Here is a 23,341-nt window from a genome sequence, read left to right on the forward strand (position 1 = left end):
CAACCATGTCTCTGGCGGAAAACGCTAAAAACGAAAGAGGATTTGGATATATTTTTGCCTCAGCTTTATTTTGACGTGAACCTTCAGAAAAATACTATTGTTAGACTTGCAGGGAATGAGGGCTCTATTTAAGCTCAACTGCTCTCAGGTATTTCATTCACCTGAACACATTACACAAGAAGTAAATATATGTAAAAACACACAGATATGCTTATATATATGCCTATATGTTTCGAATATAACATTACATCCTGTGCACTGTTCACCTCGTGAAAAACCTAACAAAACAAAATGAAGACTAGGGCGAACCTTAAAATTCATCGTTACAGAACAAATTATCCATTTATCAGAATATATCCTGAATTTAAAGTAGTCGGAGTATCGAACTTCGTCATAATACGGATTTTACAATATTGGTTCGACTTTTACAAAGCGTTTTTGATACCCGGTATTGATTTTGCTCTACATCGCTGTTGTAAACAAAGGCAATAATAAGCAATTAGAACGGTAATATATGTATTCTATGAGAGATAGAAATGATTAATGTTGAGAAACTCGATTCTGTTAAAGTAAAATGAAAAACGAGGTGTCTGATTAACCAGGATCTCGGGTATGCTTATATCTTCTTTGTTTTGCCCCCCCCCGAAGTTTTCTTTTTCTTTTACTAAAACCGGTTTAAATTTAGAGACAGAAGCTATTTCGAATTTAATCAATCGTCAATTAATAAATGTTTAAATGATATCTAACATTGTTGACAGATCTAGGCAGAAAACTGTAGCAAAATGTGATTTTTACGGATTTTTTCGTCAGGGTCTACTTGGTTTAGAGCTTATAGCGTGAAAAGTAATCCGTCAACATATAATTTATTTTACCAAATCTTTTTTCTAAGATGTCAATCTATAGAATAAACACCATGAATTTAAGTTTGAGTCCAAAAAATAGTAAAAAAAAATTACCAAACCCGATACTAGCATTGCATTTTTTGTATTCTATTTTGATACATCAGGTCCATAAATAGTACTTACTTACAAAAATTTGCCCAAAATTATTGATGAGATATGGCTTAAATAAATATTTATACTCTTTTTTGTATGTCCAGTTCTAATTTTCCCAAAATGGGTAATAAGTTTTAGGAAAAACGGACGTCTGGCAAATTTCATAATTGTCAATAATTTTCGCAAGGGGGTACACCCGTCTGAGAGTTGATAACAAACAAACTAGCATGTAAACATACATATTTTCTTTTGTATATGTATTGCTAGAATGTATATTTATCATTTAAAGCTAAGCTTTTAATGATTGAGCCCATTTAGTGCCGAGTATAGGACTACCTTAAAAGGTTTTGTTTCAGGTCAAATTTGAAAGTGGGCGCTTAAGATGTACATTCGGCAGGAATCTGGGCGCACAAGGAGAGTGAAAATTTCATCAATTAATTTTGAATATTTTTCGAATTATAACCGTTATTTGGTTTCTGTTTGATGTGGAATGAGTGGAAAAATATTTGAAATGCAAAATGTTTTATCATAATATGGGTCTAAATATAGCAACACGATGCAATTCGTGCAAGATCCTACTTATTTACAACTGTTTTTAAATGATTTTGTTCTCTCTGGGTCTTCTCTCCACAAATTTGAAACGTGTAAAGATAACATATTTCAACATTAAAAATGTCGCTTTTTAAAAAAAGATGGAGAGATGACCCAGAGATGACTAATTATGTACTTTTTCAAATTACTTCTTGAAGGATAAAAAACAAAGTCCATTGATATGACAATGTTGTTTCAAACAGTACTTTATAGAGAATATTGACAGTCTCGCATGGCTCACTGGTTTCATCCTGGATTAGTGAATACAAACATTCAGTGTTTTGGGTTCAAATCCAACTTGTGGTCTTTTTAAAAAAATTAAACTTTTTTGTTTTAAATGTTTGTTATTATAACATGATGTTGAATAATAATATGCCGGTATATTTTAATGTGTTGTTATTGATTTCTAGATCTGCTTTATGAACACTGTTTTCTTTTCTTATTACTTGTTTTTTAGGATACGTACAAGAAAGAATAATTTTTGAATTAATGATCAAAAAGATTAGTCCAAATTGCTTATTTCATTTATTGTTATCAATTTTTCTAGCTTTCATTTTTTTCTTTGTGTGTAGATAAAGTTTATTTTGGCTAAAACCAGCCAGAATTTTTTGTGCATCGTATATTGCAATTTCTTAACACGTAAGGAACTGTAGGTTTCAGGTCATCCATCCGAATTTTTTCAGACCAGGGGCAACGGATCTGCAGCTTCAACGGAAAAATGAAAACAACTAGCAAAAGATTGAATGGACTTTGATCAAGAAAATATAAAATAAAAGGAATATGACCGTTTAATTTTAAAAGATATATTGTTATGATCTAATTAGTTAGACCACGGGCTAAATAATGAAGTTAGGGATTAAACATCAATTGCGCTTGCGTAAAGTGTAATTCTGGGAAATAGTTAGACAGTTCTTGGAAGAATTCGAAGATGTTATAAATCTGGTCAGTTTCTAGATGAACTTGCGCATCGTCGTTTTGAAAAGCTGCACATAGGTATTGTCTGCACCCACGGACCCAGTGGTCTTTTTTATACAGCGTGATAAATTTCTGATATATATAAACGCAAATATACATTAGGAATATCTATGCACGCAAATATACACTTCTCGTTTCTCTTAGGTAGTAGGATATGAGAGGAAATAAATTGGCAGTGGTTTGTGGGACCATGAAATTCAGAGAGCTATCTTTGCAAAGTTAACGTAATAAGCAGGTTTGCAGTCACACAGTGTATGTACACTGCTACAAGCTATGGGCATACAGTCATAAAAATAAGCGTGCAAACTAAACATACACTTGCATATTATTTTTGTTCTGGAAGTTATCGTATAAAAGAGGTTTTCCTTTTTCGGAAAGATCCGAGAAACTGGTAAATGCCCTCTTTTTTTGTTTTATGTTGAATTTCTTTTTACGAAAATGTTATTTTTAACCAAAATGACAAAAATATGGTTTTTAATTTTTTGTCTGCCATATTTTTGTAAAATTAAAAAGTCTTTGAGATGCCTTAATTGAAGCAAAATTGAATTATTGTCGCCCTGTACAAAAATTAATCTGCTATATATTCCTTAGAAGAGAAATCTTTCTTCCGACAAAAACTAATGTTTTTTCAAGTCTTGATTTATTATAAAAATTTAAGTTACATGCAGACTTGATATACTATCAGGTTTTTGCAGCAAAATAAAAGTCTAAAAAATACAAGTCATATTGTTTTAAAAACAGCGCTACATACAGGTCATGTTGTTTTAAAAACAGCGCTACATAAAGTTTTTTTTATTGTACTTCTTTTAGCATATGTTTTCTAATAAAGCCGTAATGTTCTGGTTATCGGTGTAATATGTTAATCTATTTCTTCTTACCTTCTAATGAACTTAAAACATAATTAAGGCGATAAAATAATTGTTATTTTAGTTTTGTGCGATAAATTGAAATAATTTCTTAAGTTTAAAATCCAGAAAAAGAAAACAAAAATTAGGCAAGGATATTTTTAAAAACAATACCTATTCAACATTCCTAATCTATGCAAAATGATAAGCTTGTAATGACATAAATAGCACACCATAATATTGTACATGTTTGCACTTTGAAACGAAACTAAGATAAATCGAAGATTGTTTTCAGAAAATACTGAATCAATTTTAGGATTTCTAATAGCGACTAGAAGATCACCTAGGTAAAGGTAGGCAAGTCTGTGAATATAAGAAGTGTAAATTAAGCATTAACACCGAATATGTTATATATTTATAATAAGGCGCAATGGTCATGTCCATTTAAACGATATATTTATCAACTTTAAACGAAGAGTTCTGTATTAAAAAAAAGGATATAGGGTAGCTGAAATGTATTTGGAATTATGATTGTCTTCATAAACCTAGATAAACAATTATTACTAAAAAAATAATATTCAAAGTTTTAAGATCTAATGGTTGATATGATGACCACCTAGCCTCCATACAGAGCTTAATCAAGTAAGATAATATATACATGAACTGTCCATTGAAAGGACAGGATCACAAACCAGAACGAAATAAATGTTAGTGGGTCTTTAAAATCCACAATACGGTATCAGTTTTTAAATTATCAAGAAAGTAAAGCTAATCACAATAATCAAAATGTATCACTTTTTCACTCTTGACAAAATTATGATAGATATTTTCATAATTTGCCAAATAAAAAGGGGCCGGTAAAATATGTTACGGGATGTGATCCTTTTTGGATTTTGGTAAAGACAATGGAAGTCCTGTTTTAAACTGTCATTTCTTGTGAAAAACGAAAGAAATAAGTAAAAGATATCAGAGTTTTGGCCATTTCTGATATTTTGTTTATTAATTTTATTGCTGCTTTCAAACAAACCTTCATGATATCTATAATGTAAAGCCTCTGGCACAACTGTCCGTACATGTTTGGTGATCGTGGTGCGGATTTTGCCAGTCGTGGCTCCTATGGCTGATCCTGGAGTTAAAAATCGTGTTGAAGTGATTTAAGAAATGAATTTAATAATTATTCTACCGATCCACGTATTAAAGGAAAACAATGACCGGAAATCTTCATCAATGCACTACGCGCTACGCGCATTTATGAAGTTTTGGTGTCATTTTTTCTTTCGATACGTCGTTCAATAGAACAATTTTTAAATTCATTTCTTATCATTTAATAAAACATTTTTCAAATCATAAAATGTGAAGTATCATTGATCAAAAACGTAAATAATGTAAATGAAGCGGCGCGTATGAATGCAAAACAATAAAAGCAACAATATTCAAAATGGATGCGCCTTCGATTGATGCGGAGCTAATACGCTGAATTTAATAGATTAAACACAAATAGAAAGTTGAAATCTCAACCTGTTGAATTGAAAACGAAAGGAAATTCATGCAAAGGCTTGTGATATTATTCAATGTGCAGCAACATTCGTTAAAAGCGTTTTTTGCGAGTTAGATCGTTGGAATATGCAACTGTGCATACCTTGCAAGGAGACGCGATTGTGGACGAAAATAGTTGATATGCCGACAAAAAATAGTATGTTTGTGCTAAATTTGTAAATATACAGATAGCCAGTGAGGGACTTTTCGATAAATGATTTATCTACCGCTTGAAATACGCCGAAGGAGTTGATGCACTTCTCGAAGCTTTGCTTTCAGTTGCTTATTCTGATGACCCATCATGTACGTGTGTAACATTATCAAATTTGCACAGCAATGTTAATGTGATAAGCGTGAAAGGTAAACAGCCAGCCTCACTGTAAATGTTGATCGTTGATCTCGAGCAGACGAAACCATGAGAAGACGCTTAATTCTTTTTTGTTTAGTAAATTAAATCATTTTATTTTTTAAACTTACAATTCTTATCGTTATAATGTTGTATTTTGTTTGCTGACAATTAAACAGGCACAACTTTACATTTTGTTTACAGTGTTTATTTTGGAAATTCCCGTTCTATAAATAGTGCTAAATAAGAACAGTTGAGAAAAGTAGATCCGGTAAAAATTTATTGATACAGGTATCATAGAAACTTTTTGACCAATCAGAAGCGCCAAAATCTCATCAAACTAATAAATATCAAATTACTGAGAGTGCAAGGTAAGACTAACGGATGTTTGACGTGCTATTCGTAGGTGTCACGCACAATGTTGTTTTGAGACGGTTTGCCACTCGCAACGTGCGATGTTCATAGGAACCTTACTTCTATCATACGGTTGTCGTGCACCAGACGAACAGCAGTAATAACATTCGCATTATAGGTTACCTGCAAGTCAATCATGTCATACGGACGACTTTTTGTGGCCCACGACAGCTTCACGGACAATTATTAGTTTTCACATTATAGAACATTTTTTCTTTATATACACACATGTACTTAAAAATACCTACTGTAAGTAAGTAAATATTGAAACGTCAAAAGAACTCGAAGAAAAAGAAGACTATTACTAGTATTCTGTAATTGCTGCTTTTATACAATCATGAAAACAATTTTATAGAGTTTCAATGTTCATAATGAAAATCAGTGTTTTCAAAGTGGAGAAAGGAGTACTCTGTTTTCAACCGTATATTATACTCACAAAAATTCCCAAACTTCCTCCAGTAGGATGTGATTCTCGCTACAATATACTTCAATATTCAATTCCTTGTAGTCCTGTTTTTCTTCTTTGCCTTTCGTCTTTTTGTCAAAATGAAGTTATTTGATAATTTGATGTGTTTGATTATGGTTTTTAGAAGTGGGCTTACCACTAGAATCTTTGATTTGATTTTAATGAATGGTAAAACTATCGATTCTCTTATCCTAATGGAGATTGTTTTCATAATGATATTTCAAAATCTTGTTAACGCACCAAAAGCAGTTGGTGTACGCATGACGTAAGTGTAAGTGTAAGAAGCACTAACAAACCAACAACACTCGTTATCTATAGTGTCGGATCAAAAGATCCGTTGTTGTCCTGAAGAAAGGACGGGTCGTCCCGAAAACTTGACAATATTTTACTTTCGCGGGTATGATAAGGCAACTCACAGCGATCAAATTCCTCTGATCGATATGACGTCACAATAAGCAGCATGATGTCATATTTTACTCAGAAACATGTCGATTTTAACTTTATCTCTGGTTTAAATTATAAAAACTACAGGCATAAAATATCACCAGAAACTCTTCTAACTGAATATATCTTCGATTTCTCTGTATTACGTATAATTATCATTGATGACGTCAGAAGCATGTTTAATAGAGAAGATCATGTCGGAATACAAATCATCGGAATGCACTGTAAACAATGCCGAAATAAGACGTATTTAATGCATATATCTAAGATTTAGATGAGTTTCAGTTCGGATATAATCGGGATAATACAGGCATGGATTCTTTGTTTAATCAGCGAGTGTTATAAGGCAAGCAGATCGACATTTATATGGCTTGTCCAGCCTTTCCTCTGTCAGTGTGTACAAAAAAGGCAAAAGTGTAACACTACCCCTGATATTATAAAAGATGACTTTGGTAAATATCAACGGTATATGACCTAAACCACTTGAAAGTGCAGCTAAAATCCTGTGCTTCGTTGTTTTAAATGAAATATACGTAGTATTTTCAATGAAATTATAGAAGTTAAAAGGGTTTCCGATAAATATTTACAATATTTATGTTATGCGATCAACAATAGGATTCTAGCAGTAAAAGTAATAAACATGAACTAATTGCCTATCGAATAATTGTAGCAAACATATAAATGAACTTCGGGGTAGTGTTACACTTTTTGATTTTTTGTTAAGGTACAAAAGTGATCTATTTTTAACTGTCACGTGATATCAGGGCACGACAGCTTCAAAGATCGAGTCGATTCCGAAGTAGAAAAATTGTTCTTGGTGAACACATTCACTTGGTATTAATGTTCCGCACGGTTTTCATAAAAATAAACAGTTTTTAAATTGATCATAATTGTGACGATCATTAAACTCGGAGTTGCCTTAACCTACCCGCGTTATTGTTCGTGTCGTTGGTTATTTTTAGTGCTTTTATATATATATATATATATATATATATATATCTATATCTCTATATATTTATCTATATCTATCTATCTATCTATCTATCTATCTATCTATCTATCTATCTATCTATCTATCTATCTATCTATCTATCTATCTATCTATCTATCTATCTATCTATCTATCTATCTATATATCTATCTATCTTTCTATCTATATATATATAATAAAACTTAATAGATTCAGAGAAATAATCTCTGAAAATGCGTATTCTATAACACTAAATCTTTGCTTTGAAAAGTTTCTATCACTGAATATTGATAAATTTGACCATAACAATTAATTAAAACTAATTGATTAAGGGATTAACCCGTTAATTAATATTCCCTTATGCCTAAATTCACCACTGAAGAAATTAATTAAGGGAATAACCCATTAATTAATACTTACACGGTTCAAACAAAAACACGTCTGTCCTAATTGGCTGTAAAACTGAGATCCCCCGAGAAAACCCACCCTCGGTATAAATAGAAACTTATATCCACCGGGGCAACGAACGTGCCCAGATAGAAACCATCGGAGCCTCACAGGATAACCACCAGGGATCATAATAAAACAATAAGCACATCTGTATTATTCATATAAATAACGTTGATACACAATATAGAATTTTTCGTCTTCAATAAATACACGTTATACATCAAAGATAATTTAAATAGCCCTCCATACGAAAATAAGGAGTGACCTAACGTCATATGAATACATTAAAGATAACTTGCGGTGCAACAATGGCGACCTAGAAATGAAAGTAAGTAGAACACGCGTTTATATTAAATTGTACTAGATAAAAAACAACATCTGATTATATAAATGTTAATAAAACATTTTAGAGTAAGAGTACAACGTATATCAACAATGAAATTCACGGATTTCATCCATAAAAAACAAATTCAACCCTGGAAATATATAAACAACAAACACATGTGAGGTACAGGGGTCGTGTAAACATACAAAAATACCGCTGATCAGCTGATTGATTGAGAAATGATAACAAATATTAACAAATATAATAAATAAATATTCATAACATGAATAAGTTATATTATGGAAGTATGGGACTCACACCAAAGTAATTACAAAATAATAAAACGTGGTTCAACGAATAGCACTGTATTTCCTCTAACAGAATATTTAAAAAAAATAATAGGTCAATATGTTTGTTTCTATGGTAACGGTACACAAACATACCCTTATTGGAAATGATCCAGCTCATTAAAATACACCGCTTGCAGCAGAAATGAAGCAGTGCTACAGAGTTTGCAATTATTTGATTTCATTTTTTCTTTTATGCTATTCATAACACATTTACAAAAGAATGAGTTTTTACAAAAAATATTTTGTCAACGCCTCCTTAGTATTTTTTGTGCATTGTAAATTGCAATTTCTGAACACGTAAGGAACTTTAGGTCTCAGGTCATCAATCCGAATTTTTTTCAGACCAGGGGCAACGGATCTGCAGCTTCAACGGAAAAAAGAAAACAACTACCAAAAGATTGAATGGACTTTGATCAAGAAAAATATAAAATAAAAGAAATATGACCGTTTACTTTTAACAGATATATTGTTATGATCTAATTAGCCCACGGGCTAAATAATGAAGTTAGGGATTAAACTTTAATTGCGCTCGCGTAAATTGGAATTCTGGGAAATAGTTAGACAGTCCTTAGAGGAATTCGAAGATGTTAAAAATCTGGTCATTTTCTAGATGAAATAGCGCATCGTCGTTTTGAAAGGCTGCATATGGGTATTGTCTGCACCCACGGACCCAGTGGTCTTCGTGTCTGTTTCTTTTTTATACAGCGTGATATATATACACGCAAATATACACTTCTCGTTACTCTTAGGTAGTAGGATATGCGAGGAAATAAATTGGCAGTGGTTTGCGGGACCATGAAATTCAGAGAGCTATCTTTGCAAAGTATTAAAATTTAACGTAATACGCAGGTTTGCAGTCACACAGTGTATGTACCCTGCTACAAGCTTGTTTTCGCACATTGGCACACATTCATAAAAATAAGCGTGCAAACTATACATACACTTGCATATTATTTTTGTTTTGGAAGTTATCGTATCATCGTATAAAAGAGGTCTTCTTTTGTCGGAAAGACCTGAGAAACTGGTAATTACCCTCTCTATTTCTGTTGCCTTTTGTAAGTAATATGAGCTGCAGAAAATGTTAATTTCTGCTAAAATGATAAAAATATTATGGTTTTTAAATTTCTGTTTGCCATATTTTTGTGAAAAAAAGTCGTTGAGATGCCTTAATTGAAGCAAAACTTAATTATTAATCGTATTGTACAAATATTGATCTGCTATATATTCCTTAGAAGAGAATTCCTTCTGACAAAAACTAATGTTTTTTCAAGTCTTAATTTATTATTAAAATTTAAGTTACATGCAGACTTGATATACTAGCAGGTTTTTGCAGCAAAATAAAATTCTAAAAAACACAGCTCATAATGCTTTCAAAACAGCAATATGATAAGCGCTACATAACGGTTTTTTTAATTGTACTTCTTTTAGTATATGTCTTGTATAAATCCGTAAGGTTTTGGCTATCGGTATATGTAAATCTATTTCTTCTTACCTTCTAATGAACTTAAAACATATTTAAGGCGATAAAATAATTGTTATTTTAGTTTTGTGCGATAAATTGAAATAATTTCTTAAGTTTAGAATCCAGAAAAACAAAACGAGAATTAGGCAAGGATATTTTAAAAACAATACCTATTCAACATTCCTAATATATGCAAAATGATAAGCTTGTAATGACATAAAAAGCACACCATAATATTGTACATGTTTGCACTTTGAAACGAAACTAAGATAAATCGAAGATTGTTTTCAGAAAATACTGAATCAATTTTAGGATTTCTAATAGCGACTAAAAGATAACTCAGGAAAGGTAGGCAAGTCTGTGAATATAAGAAGTGTAAATTAAGCTATTGCATTAACACCGAATATGTTGTATATTTATAATAAGGCGCAATGGTCATGTCCATTTAAACGATATATTTATCAACTTTAAACGAAGAGTTCTGTATTTAAAAAAAGGATATAGGGTAGCTGAAATGTATTTGGAATTATGCTTGTCTTAATAAACCTAGATAAACAATTATTACCGACAAAATAATATTTAAAAGTTTAAGATCTAAAGGTTGATATGATGACCACCTAGCCTCCATACAGAGCTTAATCAAGTAAGATAATATTTACATGAACTATTCATTGGAAGGACAGGGTCACAAACCAGAACGAAATTAACTGTTAGTGGGTCTATAAAATCCTCAATACGGTATCAATTTTTAAATTATCAAGCAATATTAAACTTAATCACAATAATAAAAATATATCACTTTTTTTCTTTCTAATTTGAAAAAAAATCAAAATCATGATAGATATTTTCATAATTTGCCAAATAAAAAGGGGCCGGTAAAATATGTTAAGGGATGTGATCCTTTTTGGATTTTGGAAAGACAATGAAATCATGTTTTAAACTGTCATTTCTTGTGAAAAACGAAAGAAATAAGTAACAGATCTCGGAGTTCTGGCCATATCTGATATTTTGTTCATTAATTTTATTACTGCTTTCAAACAAACTTTCATGAAATCTATTATGTAAAGTTTCTGTCACAACTGTCCGTACATGTTTGGTGATCGTGCTACGGATTTTGCCAGTCGTGGCTCCTATGGCTGATCCTGGAGTTAAAAATCGTGTTGAAGTGATTTAAGAAATGAATTTAATAATTATTCTACTGATCCACGTATCCAAAGAAAAAATGACTGGAAAACTTCATCAATGCACTACGCTCTTATATGATGTTTTGCTGTCATTTTTTCCTTTGATACGTCATTCAATAGAACATTTTTAAAATTCATTTCTTATCATTTAAGGACGTTGTTTACTCAGGGTTTGAGTTCTCAAATCCGGATTGTTAAAAAGTTCAATTTAATGAGTAAAATTTGTTTTAAATACAAAAAGTATTAATGAAATGAACTATTATTGACATAACCATCGATATTTTTACTAAATTATGGAATTAGGCTCTGACAAAGTTTGAAACTTTTAGCAAAGCCGAGGAAATTCGGATTAAATTTTTCAAATTTTGTTTTCCACTGAAATATTTTTGATAGTACTATAATATTTAAAGTTAAGCTTTTATTTGCTAGTCAACATAATTCTGCATATTTTCTGTTGTTTTTATCTTGCATTTTCGTTTAGATAATCGTATGGCACACACTACAAAAATATTGAAAAATGCTTAAAAATGACAAAAAACACCATATCTCAAAATTTTGATCATTGACCTCATATTAATTTTATGCCAGGAGAAAAATGTCATTATACTTAGTTTAATACCAGAAATGTTTTAGCATTATCATCATTCAGTTTTTTGTTATATTGAATAAAAAATGGGTAGTAATTTGAAAGCTGATAGAGGAAATTTGGACTAGAATACCCAAAAAACTGTGAATGAAAACTTAATTCTTTGTATCTATTTAATGTCACTACCATTCATAAACTGTATTTCATTGTCAAAGAATTAAGCAATTTGTATTATTTTCACAATTAAGAAAATCTCAATCATAGAGTAAATTTTTTATGGATTTTTCTTAAATTTTCAAAAAATATTCAATGGCCATTAACTCAAAAAGAAGGTCTTTGACCTACTTATTTGAAAGTGAAGAATAACACTACCATGTAAGGTCTACAACACACAGTTGTTGGTTTTATATTATCATCAGTGGAATTTTTTTTTCATTCTGAGTAAACGTCATCCTTACTAAAACATTTTCAAATCATAAAATGTGAAGTGTCATTGATGAAAAACGTAAATAATGTAAATGAAGCGGCTCGCATGAATGCAAAACAATAACAGCAACAATATTCAGAATGGATGCGCCTTCGATTGATGCGGAGCTAATGAGCTGAATTTAATAGATTAAACACAATTAGAGAGTTGAAATCACAACCTGTTGAACTGAAAACGAAAGGAAATTCATGCAAAGACTTGTGATATTATTCAATGTGCAGCAAGATTCGTTAAAAGTGTTTTTTGCGAGTTAGATCGTTGAAAAATGCAACTGTGTATACCTTGCAAGGAGACGCGATCGTGGACGAAAATAGTTGATATGCCGACAAAGAATGGTATGTATGTGCTAAATTTGTAAATATACAGATAGCCAGTGAGGGACTTTTCGATAAATGATTTATCTGCCGCTTGAAATACGACGAAGGAGTCGATGCACTTCTCGTAGCTTTGCTTTAAGCTGCTTATTCTGATGACCTATTATGTACGTGTGTAACATTACCAAATTTGCACAGCAGTGTTTAAATGTGATAAGCGTGAAAGATAAACAGCCAGCCTCGCTGTAAATATTGATCGTTGATCTCGAGCAGACATAACCACGAGAAGACGCTTTCATTTTTTTTTAGTTAAGTACATTAAATCATGTGTATTGTTTATTTGTATTGGTTAAACTTACAATTTTTATCATTATAATGTTGAATTTTGTTTGCTGACAATTAAACAGGCACAACTTTACATTTTGTTGACAGTGTTTATTTTGAAAATTCCTGTTCTATAAATAGTGATATTGACATTTCCCAGTGTCTTTGCCTGTGATAACACTACGTATCAATTTTGTACTATATAACCCATTATACAAATGACGCCAAATTGAGGCGCCAGCGGGGTTTGCTTATTTATATTTAAATATTTAATCATACGATGGCTTAAAATCATATAAATACATGTATAAGTAATAAGGAATTATTCTTTGAATATTATGAGGTGATAATTTCGGTCGGGGCGTGATCAAATCTATCATAAAGCCTTTCGGGCTTTATTGGATTTGATCACGCCCCGACCAAAATTATCACCTCATAATACTCGAAGAATGATTCCTTATTCCTTAACTAAATCAGAACAGTTGAGAAAAGTAGATTAGGTAAAAATTTACTGATACAGGTATCGTAGACATTTTTTGACCAATCAGAAGCGCCAATATCTCATCAAACTTATAAATATTAAATTACTGAGATTGCAACGTAAGACAAACGGATGTTTTGACATGCTATTCGTAGGTGTCACGCACAATTTTGTTTTGAGACGGTTTGCCACTCGCAACGTGCGATGTTCATAGGAACCTTACTTCTATCATACGGTTGTCGTGCACCAGACGAACAGCAGTAATAACATTCGCATTATAGGTTACCTGCAAGTCAATCATGTCATACGGACGACTTTTTGTGGCCCACGACAGCTTCACGGACAATTATTAGTTTTCACGTTAAAGAACATTTTTTATATACACACATGTACTTAAAAATATCTACTGTAAGCAAGTAAATATTGAAACGTCAAAAGAATTAATAGAAAAAGAAGAATATTACTAGTATACTGTAATTGCTGCTTTGAAACAATCATGAAAACAATTTCATAAAATTCCGATGGTCATAAAGATAATCAGTGTTTTCAAAGTGGAGAAAGGAGTACTCTGTTTTCAATCGTATATTATCATACTCACAAAAATACCCAAACTTCCTCCAGTAAGATGTGATTCTCTCTTTAATCTACTTCAATATTCGGTTCCTTTTTGTCCTGGTTTTCTTCTTTGCATTTCGTCCTTTTGTAAAAATAAAGTTATTTGATTATTTGATGTGTTTGATTATGGTTTTTAGAAGGGGACTTACCACTAGAATCTTTGATTTGATTTTAATGAATGGTAAAACTATCGATTGTCTTATCCTGATGGAAATTGTTTTCATAATAATTTTTTAAAATCTTGTTTACTCACCACGAGCAATTGGTGTACGCATGACGTAAGTGTAATGTACGTTTACTGCGCGTTCAATATGTTGATGGTTAGCACATGCGACTTGCAGTCAATGTAGGTGTAACGCAATTGACAAGTGAAATCTTATTAGTCACTCGTACAAGTCAAATCGAACGGTCCTCTTGCGGTTCCTTGAGTGTACGCTTTCAGATCTCACAAGGAAACCGTTGTGATTGTGAACAGCCACCATGCGTGCTTACGGGAAGCGTACGTCTTACCAAAATCGTAAGATTCACTTGCGTGTTTCGCAAGATTTTCAGTATTTTTTTTGGAGAGGGCTTAAATAGGCTGTGCCTGCTGCCAAATCCCATTGAATATATCATTTTGAATAAAATATTGTTTAAATCAAGGTTTTTTTAAATTAAAATCCGCCCGTAGACCACCCGAGGAAGAACGTACGACCAGTTGTGACTCAAGCTCTATGTTGCCTATTGATTATTTATCGTTTCTTTCAGCAATATGAAATCAAGGAAAAAATTCGATTTTCATTTATTTTGTCGCTATTTTCATAAGTCGTTTCAGTTTTTTTTGTTTTATGAATAATATTCGTGCTTATATACTTATGTCTTTCTTTTCATAAATATTGATAAGAAATGAAACGTTTCATGGTTTGATTTTTAAAGAATCAACTTCCTCTAAGAATACATACGATGCCGGAGCTCCTTAACAAGAATTACAGGGACCAGTTGGTCACGTGGATCGGTAAGCCCTGTCACTTCCGGTTGTTGTACAAGATCAGCAGGGACGGATGTTCACCTACATCATTTCATCAACAATGTGACGGTCAGGGTGCCACTGTGACAGTCCTGTACAACACAAACAACACGATATACGGCGGCTATCTGTCACAGAGCTGGAACTCTAATGGTGGATACATTGAAGATTCGGACGCCTTCCTGTTCCGGTTGCAATATAATGAATCATCCGACCCATTAAAGTTTCCAGTAAATGACAAAAGCAAAGCTGGATATGGAAGCTCTGTATACGGACCAACCTTTGGCGATGGGCATGATATTTATACATTTAGCGGAACAATAACCAGATCAGGGAATGAGTTTCCTCTCAATGGATCCGTCAGCAAAATTGGAAAGAGTTACAATCTGAACGGTCAGACAGTAGACACTGTTACAAATAATAGTCTGAATGTCACCGACCTGGAGATTTATAGAATTGTAGATCGTAAGCATTATCCATAGTCTATACAATTATTTCACTTATAAGTACATGGAAAACAAATGCGACCAGTTTTGGACTTTTGACTTAATACATTAAATTCTCAATCACGTACTAATCACGTACTAATCACGAACATATGTAAAAGGAAACAACAAAATATAAATTGTTATAAAAATGAGAAATATATCATAAACAATACGCAGATTAATCTAACCTAATATCTGTTTGTGGTATTTTCAATATTAAATCATACGATTTTCCCTGAACACGTTCTTTCGGTAAAAATGACAATTGAAAAAGGATCATGTATTTGTACTAAATAACAATGACGTGATTTTGAAGAATGTTTTCTTGAAAATAAATTTGATATTTCCATTTAATTTTTAAAAGGTCACGATTTTAGTTAAAATTTAATTTTTCAGTTTTAAATGTTTACAATGCATCAGTAAGACATTTCTAATAGTCCACCAAAATTTGAGTGTTAGTCGTCAAATCATAAGCGAGATAGAGAGCTCACATTTGTTTGTTATGTAAACAAAGATCAGGGATGTTTTTGTCTACATTTTGAAGGTTGTAAAGCAAATAACAGGTGTAGACCTAAAATGAATGTTACAAACGCTAGGAACTCTTTCTATATGTTCGAATGAATTAGCAGGTAGAAAAATCAAATTGAAGAAGAGCGTTTACCGGTATATTGAACCGATATAAACAAAAGCAGGACACAAGCTTTGTTTACATAGCAAAGAATTGCGGGCTCTGTATATTGCTTATTACTCTACGACTGGCACTCAAATTTTGGCTGATTATTAGAAATGCATTACTAAAGCATTGTAAATAATAAAAACAGAAAAATATAATTTGACCAAAATCGTAAGCATGCCCTTTTAAGATTTTGGAAACCAACTGTAGTCAATCAGTAAAATATTATGTCATTTTTGTTTACAATGAATATGCAGGAATATACTTTAAGGTTAAATTATTTTGTAGGCGAGGATGAAGAAAAGCCCTGGAGAGAACACTTTGCGTGGACAACTAAGGTTTGTGTCACCAATCTATATTAATATTAAGGGTGTTCTAAAATAAATCAAAGTACTGAAGTACTGACGGGAGTTGATTTTATCGATTATCATTTATTTTTAAATCAACTTATCTTGCGTGACAATTAGTTTCTAGTCTGTATTTAAATTACGCTCATTTTAATAATATGAAATTTTATTAGACTTTTCCGACAAGAATTTAGAGAAACCCCATATGAATCATGTTGTGTAATATTTAAAGATAGATTTCAAACTATGTATTAGTAATTAAAACAATTCTAAAAATTGTATGGATCTAAGCACTATTGACATCGAACTCTAGTCTCGTTCAACCAGACGCTCAGCTGACTCCGTTAATCTCCGACAAGCAACAGAGCCTCTCTGTCGGAGATTCACGGAGACAGCTGAGCGTTTAGTAGAACGAGACCATATTATAATCTGGCGTAGGAACACATGAGGCTACAATATTAGCTATATTGTCCGTATTATATAAAATCTGACTATTTTCAAAGTGTTTACATATAGTTTTTCTTGAAAAACAATACTTCAGTATACATTACATCGAATTTTTGTATTATTTTCAAGAACTAAGACTTGTCAGAGGTGATGATTTGTGCTAAGGTCCAAACACTGTTTCACTTTCGGTTTGCCAGAGTAACTGCATTGGAGAGTTCCCCAAAAATATATTTGAGAATGAAATAGAAAGAATGAAACAAAACAACAAGAAATTTATCTGAAATATATTCATTTTTGATCATCTAAGTCGCTGTGGATGGATGATATCTTTGTACACATTGATAGTTATCTTCCTAATGAAACGTATTAGACAAATGTCTAATTTTGATTACCATAATATTAATGCAATGCATTGATGTCTTTATTACCATTCATTCAATACTTACCTTCTGTACTGGTTTCTTGTAAATTTTTGTTACGTAATCCCTTTTTTTTTTGCTTTTACACAGATAAAATACTTCTAATTTTAAAAAAAATATACTGACTAAAAACTCTCCATTCTTAAAAATAATGGACAGAGACAAGTAAAATTGTTAACTTATTGGACAGCTACCAGGTTAGTTGAGTGAGACTGAGACAAATTTCACATATGAAAACCATATTCTTCACATATCCAGTTAATTCATGATCATTCGGACTACATTTACCCAGGAAAAAGTTCATAAATCTAAACCTTGACCATCAACCCCCTCCACAACCCTGAAAAAAAATTCCATCTGAGCAAGTCAATGCATTCTTTGTTTTGGTTGGCTTAATCATTTCATCAAATGATTTTGTAAGTCGTATCAAAATTTGGCACATCATTCAAAACCTGAATATCCGGAATATCACTTAGCACATTGTCAGTATATGCAGTACCTCTTTTACCTCTTTAAATATTGTTAAATAAATAATTTCTCTAATAGAGAATGAATGGTGTTGCTTAGTAAAAAAGTGAATAAATATGAAATTTTCACAGCACGGCTTTATTAACCCTTGTACATACCTGAAGGTATCCATTATGCGAACAACATCAATTTCTTTGCAAGACTGGTTTTATTGTTCAAAATTAAAAAAAAATATATTTATCAACATTGTCCACAGGTTTACCTGGTACTGTCCATTGTTAAAGCAAAGAAGGTAATGTTTTAAGTAAGATTTTAGCCTAAAACTGTTCATTCTGTAAAAGAAAGAACTATATATATCTTCTTTTCACATTTTAAGACAATGCAAGAACTTAAGGAGACGTTGCAAGTCTACGAACCCAGGATGGAAGCAAACGTGCCAGCAGCAAACATCCTTCTGATTGGTCAGATCGGTGCGGGAAAATCGAGCTTCTTTAATTCTGTTGATTCAATATTTCGCGGCAGAGTCACGAATAAAGCATGTAGTGGAAGTTCCGAGCGCAGCATCACGACAATGGTATGATACAGTGTACTTACTTATATTTGTATGGGATATGAAACAGTCGTCCATTTCTGTTGTTCATTGTTCCATGTAGTTCAATGTATGTGTGTTTAATTCTTTACCCCTTTCACTGCAGGCGTAAGACGACTATAAATAAAACAATTGCCTAACATCTGAAATATAAACTTTATGATAATAACACAAAATAAAAATCTGTAAGGTTTTTGTTTTAATAAAATGTTATTTTAACAAAATCATGTTCACCTTATTTGTTTACATGCCTAGAACATGTTCTCTTAAGGGTGTTATTTACTCAGGGTTTGAGTTCTCAAATTCCGATTGTTAAAAAGTTCAATGTAATGAGTAAAATTTGTTCTAAACACAAAAAGTATTTATGAAATGAATTATTATTGACAAAACATTCAATTGTTTTACTTTATTATGGAATTATGCTCAAACAAAATTTGACTTTTACCCAAACAGAGGAAATTCGGAATAAATTTTGCAGATTTTGTTTTCTGCCAAAAGTTTTTTGGCAGTAGTCTAATATTAAAAGTTAGGATTTTATATTTAAGTCTACGTAATTTTGCATATTTTCCGTTGTTTTACCTCACTTATTCATTAAAATAATCTTATGGCACGAATAATAATAATATTGAAAAATGCTTAAAAACGATAAAAGACATCATATCTAAAAATTTTGAACATTGACCTCAAATAAATTTTATGCCAATAGAATAAGGTCAATATAAATAGTTCAATATCATAAATGTTTTTGTATTATCATCATTCAATTTTTTGTAAAATTGAATCAAAAATGGGTAGGGATTTGAAAACTGATAGAGGAAATTCGGACTGGATTATTTTTAAAAATTGATGCTGAAATCTTAATGTTGTGTACTTATTTAGTGCCACTACCATTCGTAAACTGTATCTTATTTTTTAAAGTGTTTAATTATTTGTAATATTTTTATAATTAAGAAAATCTCAATCGTAGTGTAAAATTTTATGGGATTTTTCTTGAATTTTCAATAAATATTCAATGGCCATTAACTCAAAAAGTAGGTCATTTACCTACTTTTCTGAAAGTGAAAAATAACAATACAAGCAAAGGTCTATAACACACAATAGATGGTTTTTCATTATCACCAGTGGATTTTTTTTTTTCATTCTGAGTAAACGTCATCCTTAAACTTAAAGAATAGCAACGTATTTTGCAAATGCTTTTGCAAAACAATTGCTTTCTTAAAAATTATGAAGAGAATAACTTTCTTTGGAACATTATTTTCTCAATTTGAGTAAAATATTACGCTAAATATATGTTCAATTTGAGCTTAAGGCAAATTGCTAGACAAACATTCTGGCTGAGACTGCTAAACTGAGCTCTTTAAGAAATATACATGTAAAACATACAATGAAATGTTTTCAGGGGAAGTTTTATGAAATTAATTTATCAAATAATGTAAATCACTTAAGCACTGTTATCGCTGTTAAAGTGAAATATTTGAATTAGAGAACAAATGGATTTTTTTTCGCTTACCAAAAGCATGTAAGTAGATAAAGTAATCTAGAAATGTGTTTGTTATAATTTTTATTTCTTTTATCAGTATCGACGTTATGAACTGAAAGATAGCTCCACGAAGAAAGCTCTTAATTTCCGTTTGTGTGACACCTGTGGGTTCCAGGAAGGATCTGCACTTGATGCACAAGAATTTTCTTTCATCGTTTGTGGAAACCTCCCAGATTGTTACAGGGTAATACCATATTCTTTTGCAGAGTTGTATTGGGCAGCGATCGTCCTATATTCGTTTACCGTGTTTTAATTGTATATGTTCTATGTTGTAGTTTAATCCCTTGGTACCTTTTGAATCGGATACTCCAGGGTACATTAAAAACCCGGATTTAAAAGACAAAATTCACTGCGTGGCATTTGTTATAGATGGCAGCACTGTTGATGTAATGCCGGACAAAGTACTTAAACATATGAAAGATCTACAAGCAAGAATGAACCATAGAGGTACATTACAAGTAAAATGGTGTTGAAAACCTACATTAGGACAAATAAAGAAGTTTTCTTTCTAATTCATTTCAAAATAAAGTACATTATAACATTTTATTTTATATCATAAGTTAATATTTGAACGTAAAGTGGTTTTAAGAATGCATGTTTAATTATGGAATAAGGAATCATTCTTTGAGTATTAGGAGGTGATAAGTTTGGTCGGGGCGTGATCAAATCCAATAAAGCCCAAAGGTCTTTCTGGTAGATTTGATCACGCCCCGACCGAAATCATCACCTCTTAATATTCAAAGAATGATTCCTTATTACTTATAGTTATACAATTTTCAGCAATTGTACGAATTAATAATTGAATATAAATAAGGAAACCCCTCTTGCGCCCCAATTATACGTCATTTGAATTCATTGGACTGTATAGTACAAAATCGATTACAGTGTTATCACAGGCAAAGCCACTGAAAAATGTATATATATATATATATATATATATATATATATATATATATATATATATATATATATATATATATATATATATATATATATATATTTATCTCATACGTGTGGTGTTTATTACCCGTGTGATAAACCTTTGCTATATCACACGGGTGATGCTATATCAAATATTTCCGGTCGGAAATACTTTTGACACAGCCCCTCGCTTCAACGCTTCAGTAACCTATTTTCGAAGATTTGCTAGTACTTTCAACATAACTATATCTACTACAAAAATTAATATAAAATTGATTTTGTCAAAGATTTAAATTACAAATATGAAGGAAAACACATAACTGCGTAGCACAGGCGTCGGAACCGGGGGGCTATTGTGAGTGGGGGGGGGGGGGGTTAGCCCCCCACACACACCTTTTTTGTAAAGTTATTCATAACCGTACCCACAAGACCCTTTTTTCTTGTTTGTCAAGATTTTTGATAAATTTAGCCCACTTCCAACTTTCAATTTGCTTTGTGAAGTTTATAAAACTACAAATTACGTTAACTATCAAGGAGTTCATCCTGACAACGCGATGAAAACAGAGCGCTCTGGTTGTGTTTATAGACAAGAACTTACCGAAATAATGTTTCATGAAACTTTTATTCCACCACCAGTAAGAATCCTTATTCACTATTTTCAATTTTGAATCATAAGGCTAGCCTAGTGTTTGTTTTATTAAACATCATGCATCAACAACTGTTCCTCGTTCGAGTCAATTCAAACTAACGAGCATTCGCAACTTTGTGTATGTCAACAAACTTGATTATTCAAGTCTTCTAATCGGAATTTCCATTTAATCAAGTGAATAATCTCTAAGGAAAATTATCTAGAGCTCAAAAAATATTTTAAGGTTAATTTCAGTGAAACTTTACATTAAAATAGTTAGATTTATCTCAGGAATGACGTACTAAATTGTATTGTGCAAGGTCACAATAGCCGCATTACACAACGTTGCATCATCGTTTTTAATCTTTGGAAAAAAACCTATTTGGGTCACACAAGGGACTGTCTCAAAAGCTTCATAATATAAATCAAATTGTATGAGATAAATAGAACATCTATAAATTGTGTGATTTTATATTTGCTTTATCCAACTCGTTGAAATGGTTATATTCGCTCGGCAAGCCTCGCGAATATATACACCATTTCAACTCGTTGGATAAGGCAAATATAAAATCACACAATATAGATATCCTCTCTCTCTCTCTCTCTCTCTCTCTCTCTCTCTCTCTCTCTATATATATATATAGTTATATATATATTATAAACTAAACGTAATGATATTAGAGAATAATTTATATCCACATCCTTTTATGAACAGGTTTACCACAAGTTGTGTTGCTGACAAAGATTGACAAAATATGCCCTGAAGTAGCTGACGATGTAACGAAAACATATACAGGTACAGCTGTTTGCGATGCCGTGAATAAAGCAGCAGAAATCATGGGGCTGCCATCTGCTCAGATTCTTCCGGTAAAAAATTACGTAAGCGAACCAAACCTGAAAATAGCTTTAGACATTCTGATAATGAAGGCCTTGAAGCGATGCATCGATTTTGCCGATGATTTTATGGATGAACAACTACTCACAAAAGCAGCAGAAGAAAAAATGAATTGCACAGAAGTTGAAAGTGATCAGAATCACATGGAGAAAAAAATTGAAAATATGATTAATTAGGTCTGAAAGTTTGGAAGTTAAATTCAGTTGAATTATTTATTGTGACATTGTTGGTTTTGCAATGCACACTGTTTCTAAAACATAAAAAAAGGTTTTCTACCAAAGTAACTGAATAAAAAAAATGCCCGCACTGGACTTTGTGTTAGGGAAATGTCTGTATCAAAAATAAAGCAGTGAAACATATGAAAAACACCAGAGAGGATAGTGGTTTTAAAACATAATAAAGTACCAAACCTAAAACGAAATCATCGCTTTAAAAGATATACTAACTAAAATTAATAAATTCAAAACACGTCTTTGTTACACTGCAACCCAAGTTTAATTTCATTTACCATTACCCCCCCCCCCCCAACCCACACGCACGCCAAAAAAAAGAAACCCCCTCTAATGTTAATAATAATTATTTTTAATTTTTATTTTTAATTTTTATGCGACTTATAAACTGTTACAGCCCTAATACGAATGATAATTATATATTATGAATAAATTCATGTTTTACCAACACACAATTCACTAAAATGTCCTTATTTGCCAATATAACAACACAGAAAGCGTTTGCTTTTTTTTCTTCTTTTTAATACCAT

The 23,341-nt window shown here is 31.8% G+C and overlaps 1 protein-coding gene across 4 annotated transcripts; it reads left to right on the top strand.

The window, feature by feature from the left end:
- The first annotated feature begins 3,660 nt into the window (after window positions 1-3,660).
- Window positions 3,661-22,892, top strand: LOC105347510 (interferon-induced protein 44). Of its 4 annotated transcripts, none has more exons than XM_066080796.1 (7): window positions 3,661-3,759; window positions 15,076-15,631; window positions 16,616-16,665; window positions 18,385-18,582; window positions 20,175-20,321; window positions 20,413-20,584; window positions 22,402-22,892. In XM_066080796.1, the coding sequence occupies exons 2-7, from the start codon at window positions 15,103-15,105 to the stop codon at window positions 22,755-22,757; spliced, it is 1,452 nt and encodes a 483-aa protein (XP_065936868.1). In that variant the 5' UTR covers window positions 3,661-3,759; window positions 15,076-15,102; the 3' UTR covers window positions 22,758-22,892. The 4 variants fall into 4 exon arrangements, with proteins under 4 accessions (XP_065936868.1, XP_065936871.1, XP_065936867.1 ...); XM_066080799.1 differs by having other exon boundaries at window positions 3,684-3,753; XM_066080795.1 differs by lacking the exon at window positions 3,661-3,759 and adding an exon at window positions 8,327-8,360.
- The last annotated feature ends 449 nt before the right edge of the window (window positions 22,893-23,341 follow it).

The sequence above is a fragment of the Magallana gigas genome, chromosome 4, assembly GCF_963853765.1.
Source record: "Magallana gigas chromosome 4, xbMagGiga1.1, whole genome shotgun sequence".
Lineage (NCBI taxonomy): Eukaryota > Metazoa > Mollusca > Bivalvia > Ostreida > Ostreidae > Magallana > Magallana gigas.

Excerpts from the sequence above, each read along its gene's own strand:
- LOC105347510 (XM_066080795.1), top strand. Across the intron at positions 15,632-16,615 it reads GATTTATAGAATTGTAGATC|GCGAGGATGAAGAAAAGCCC; the intron begins GTAAGCATTATC and ends ATTATTTTGTAG. Across the intron at positions 18,583-20,174 it reads AGCGCAGCATCACGACAATG|TATCGACGTTATGAACTGAA; the intron begins GTATGATACAGT and ends TTCTTTTATCAG.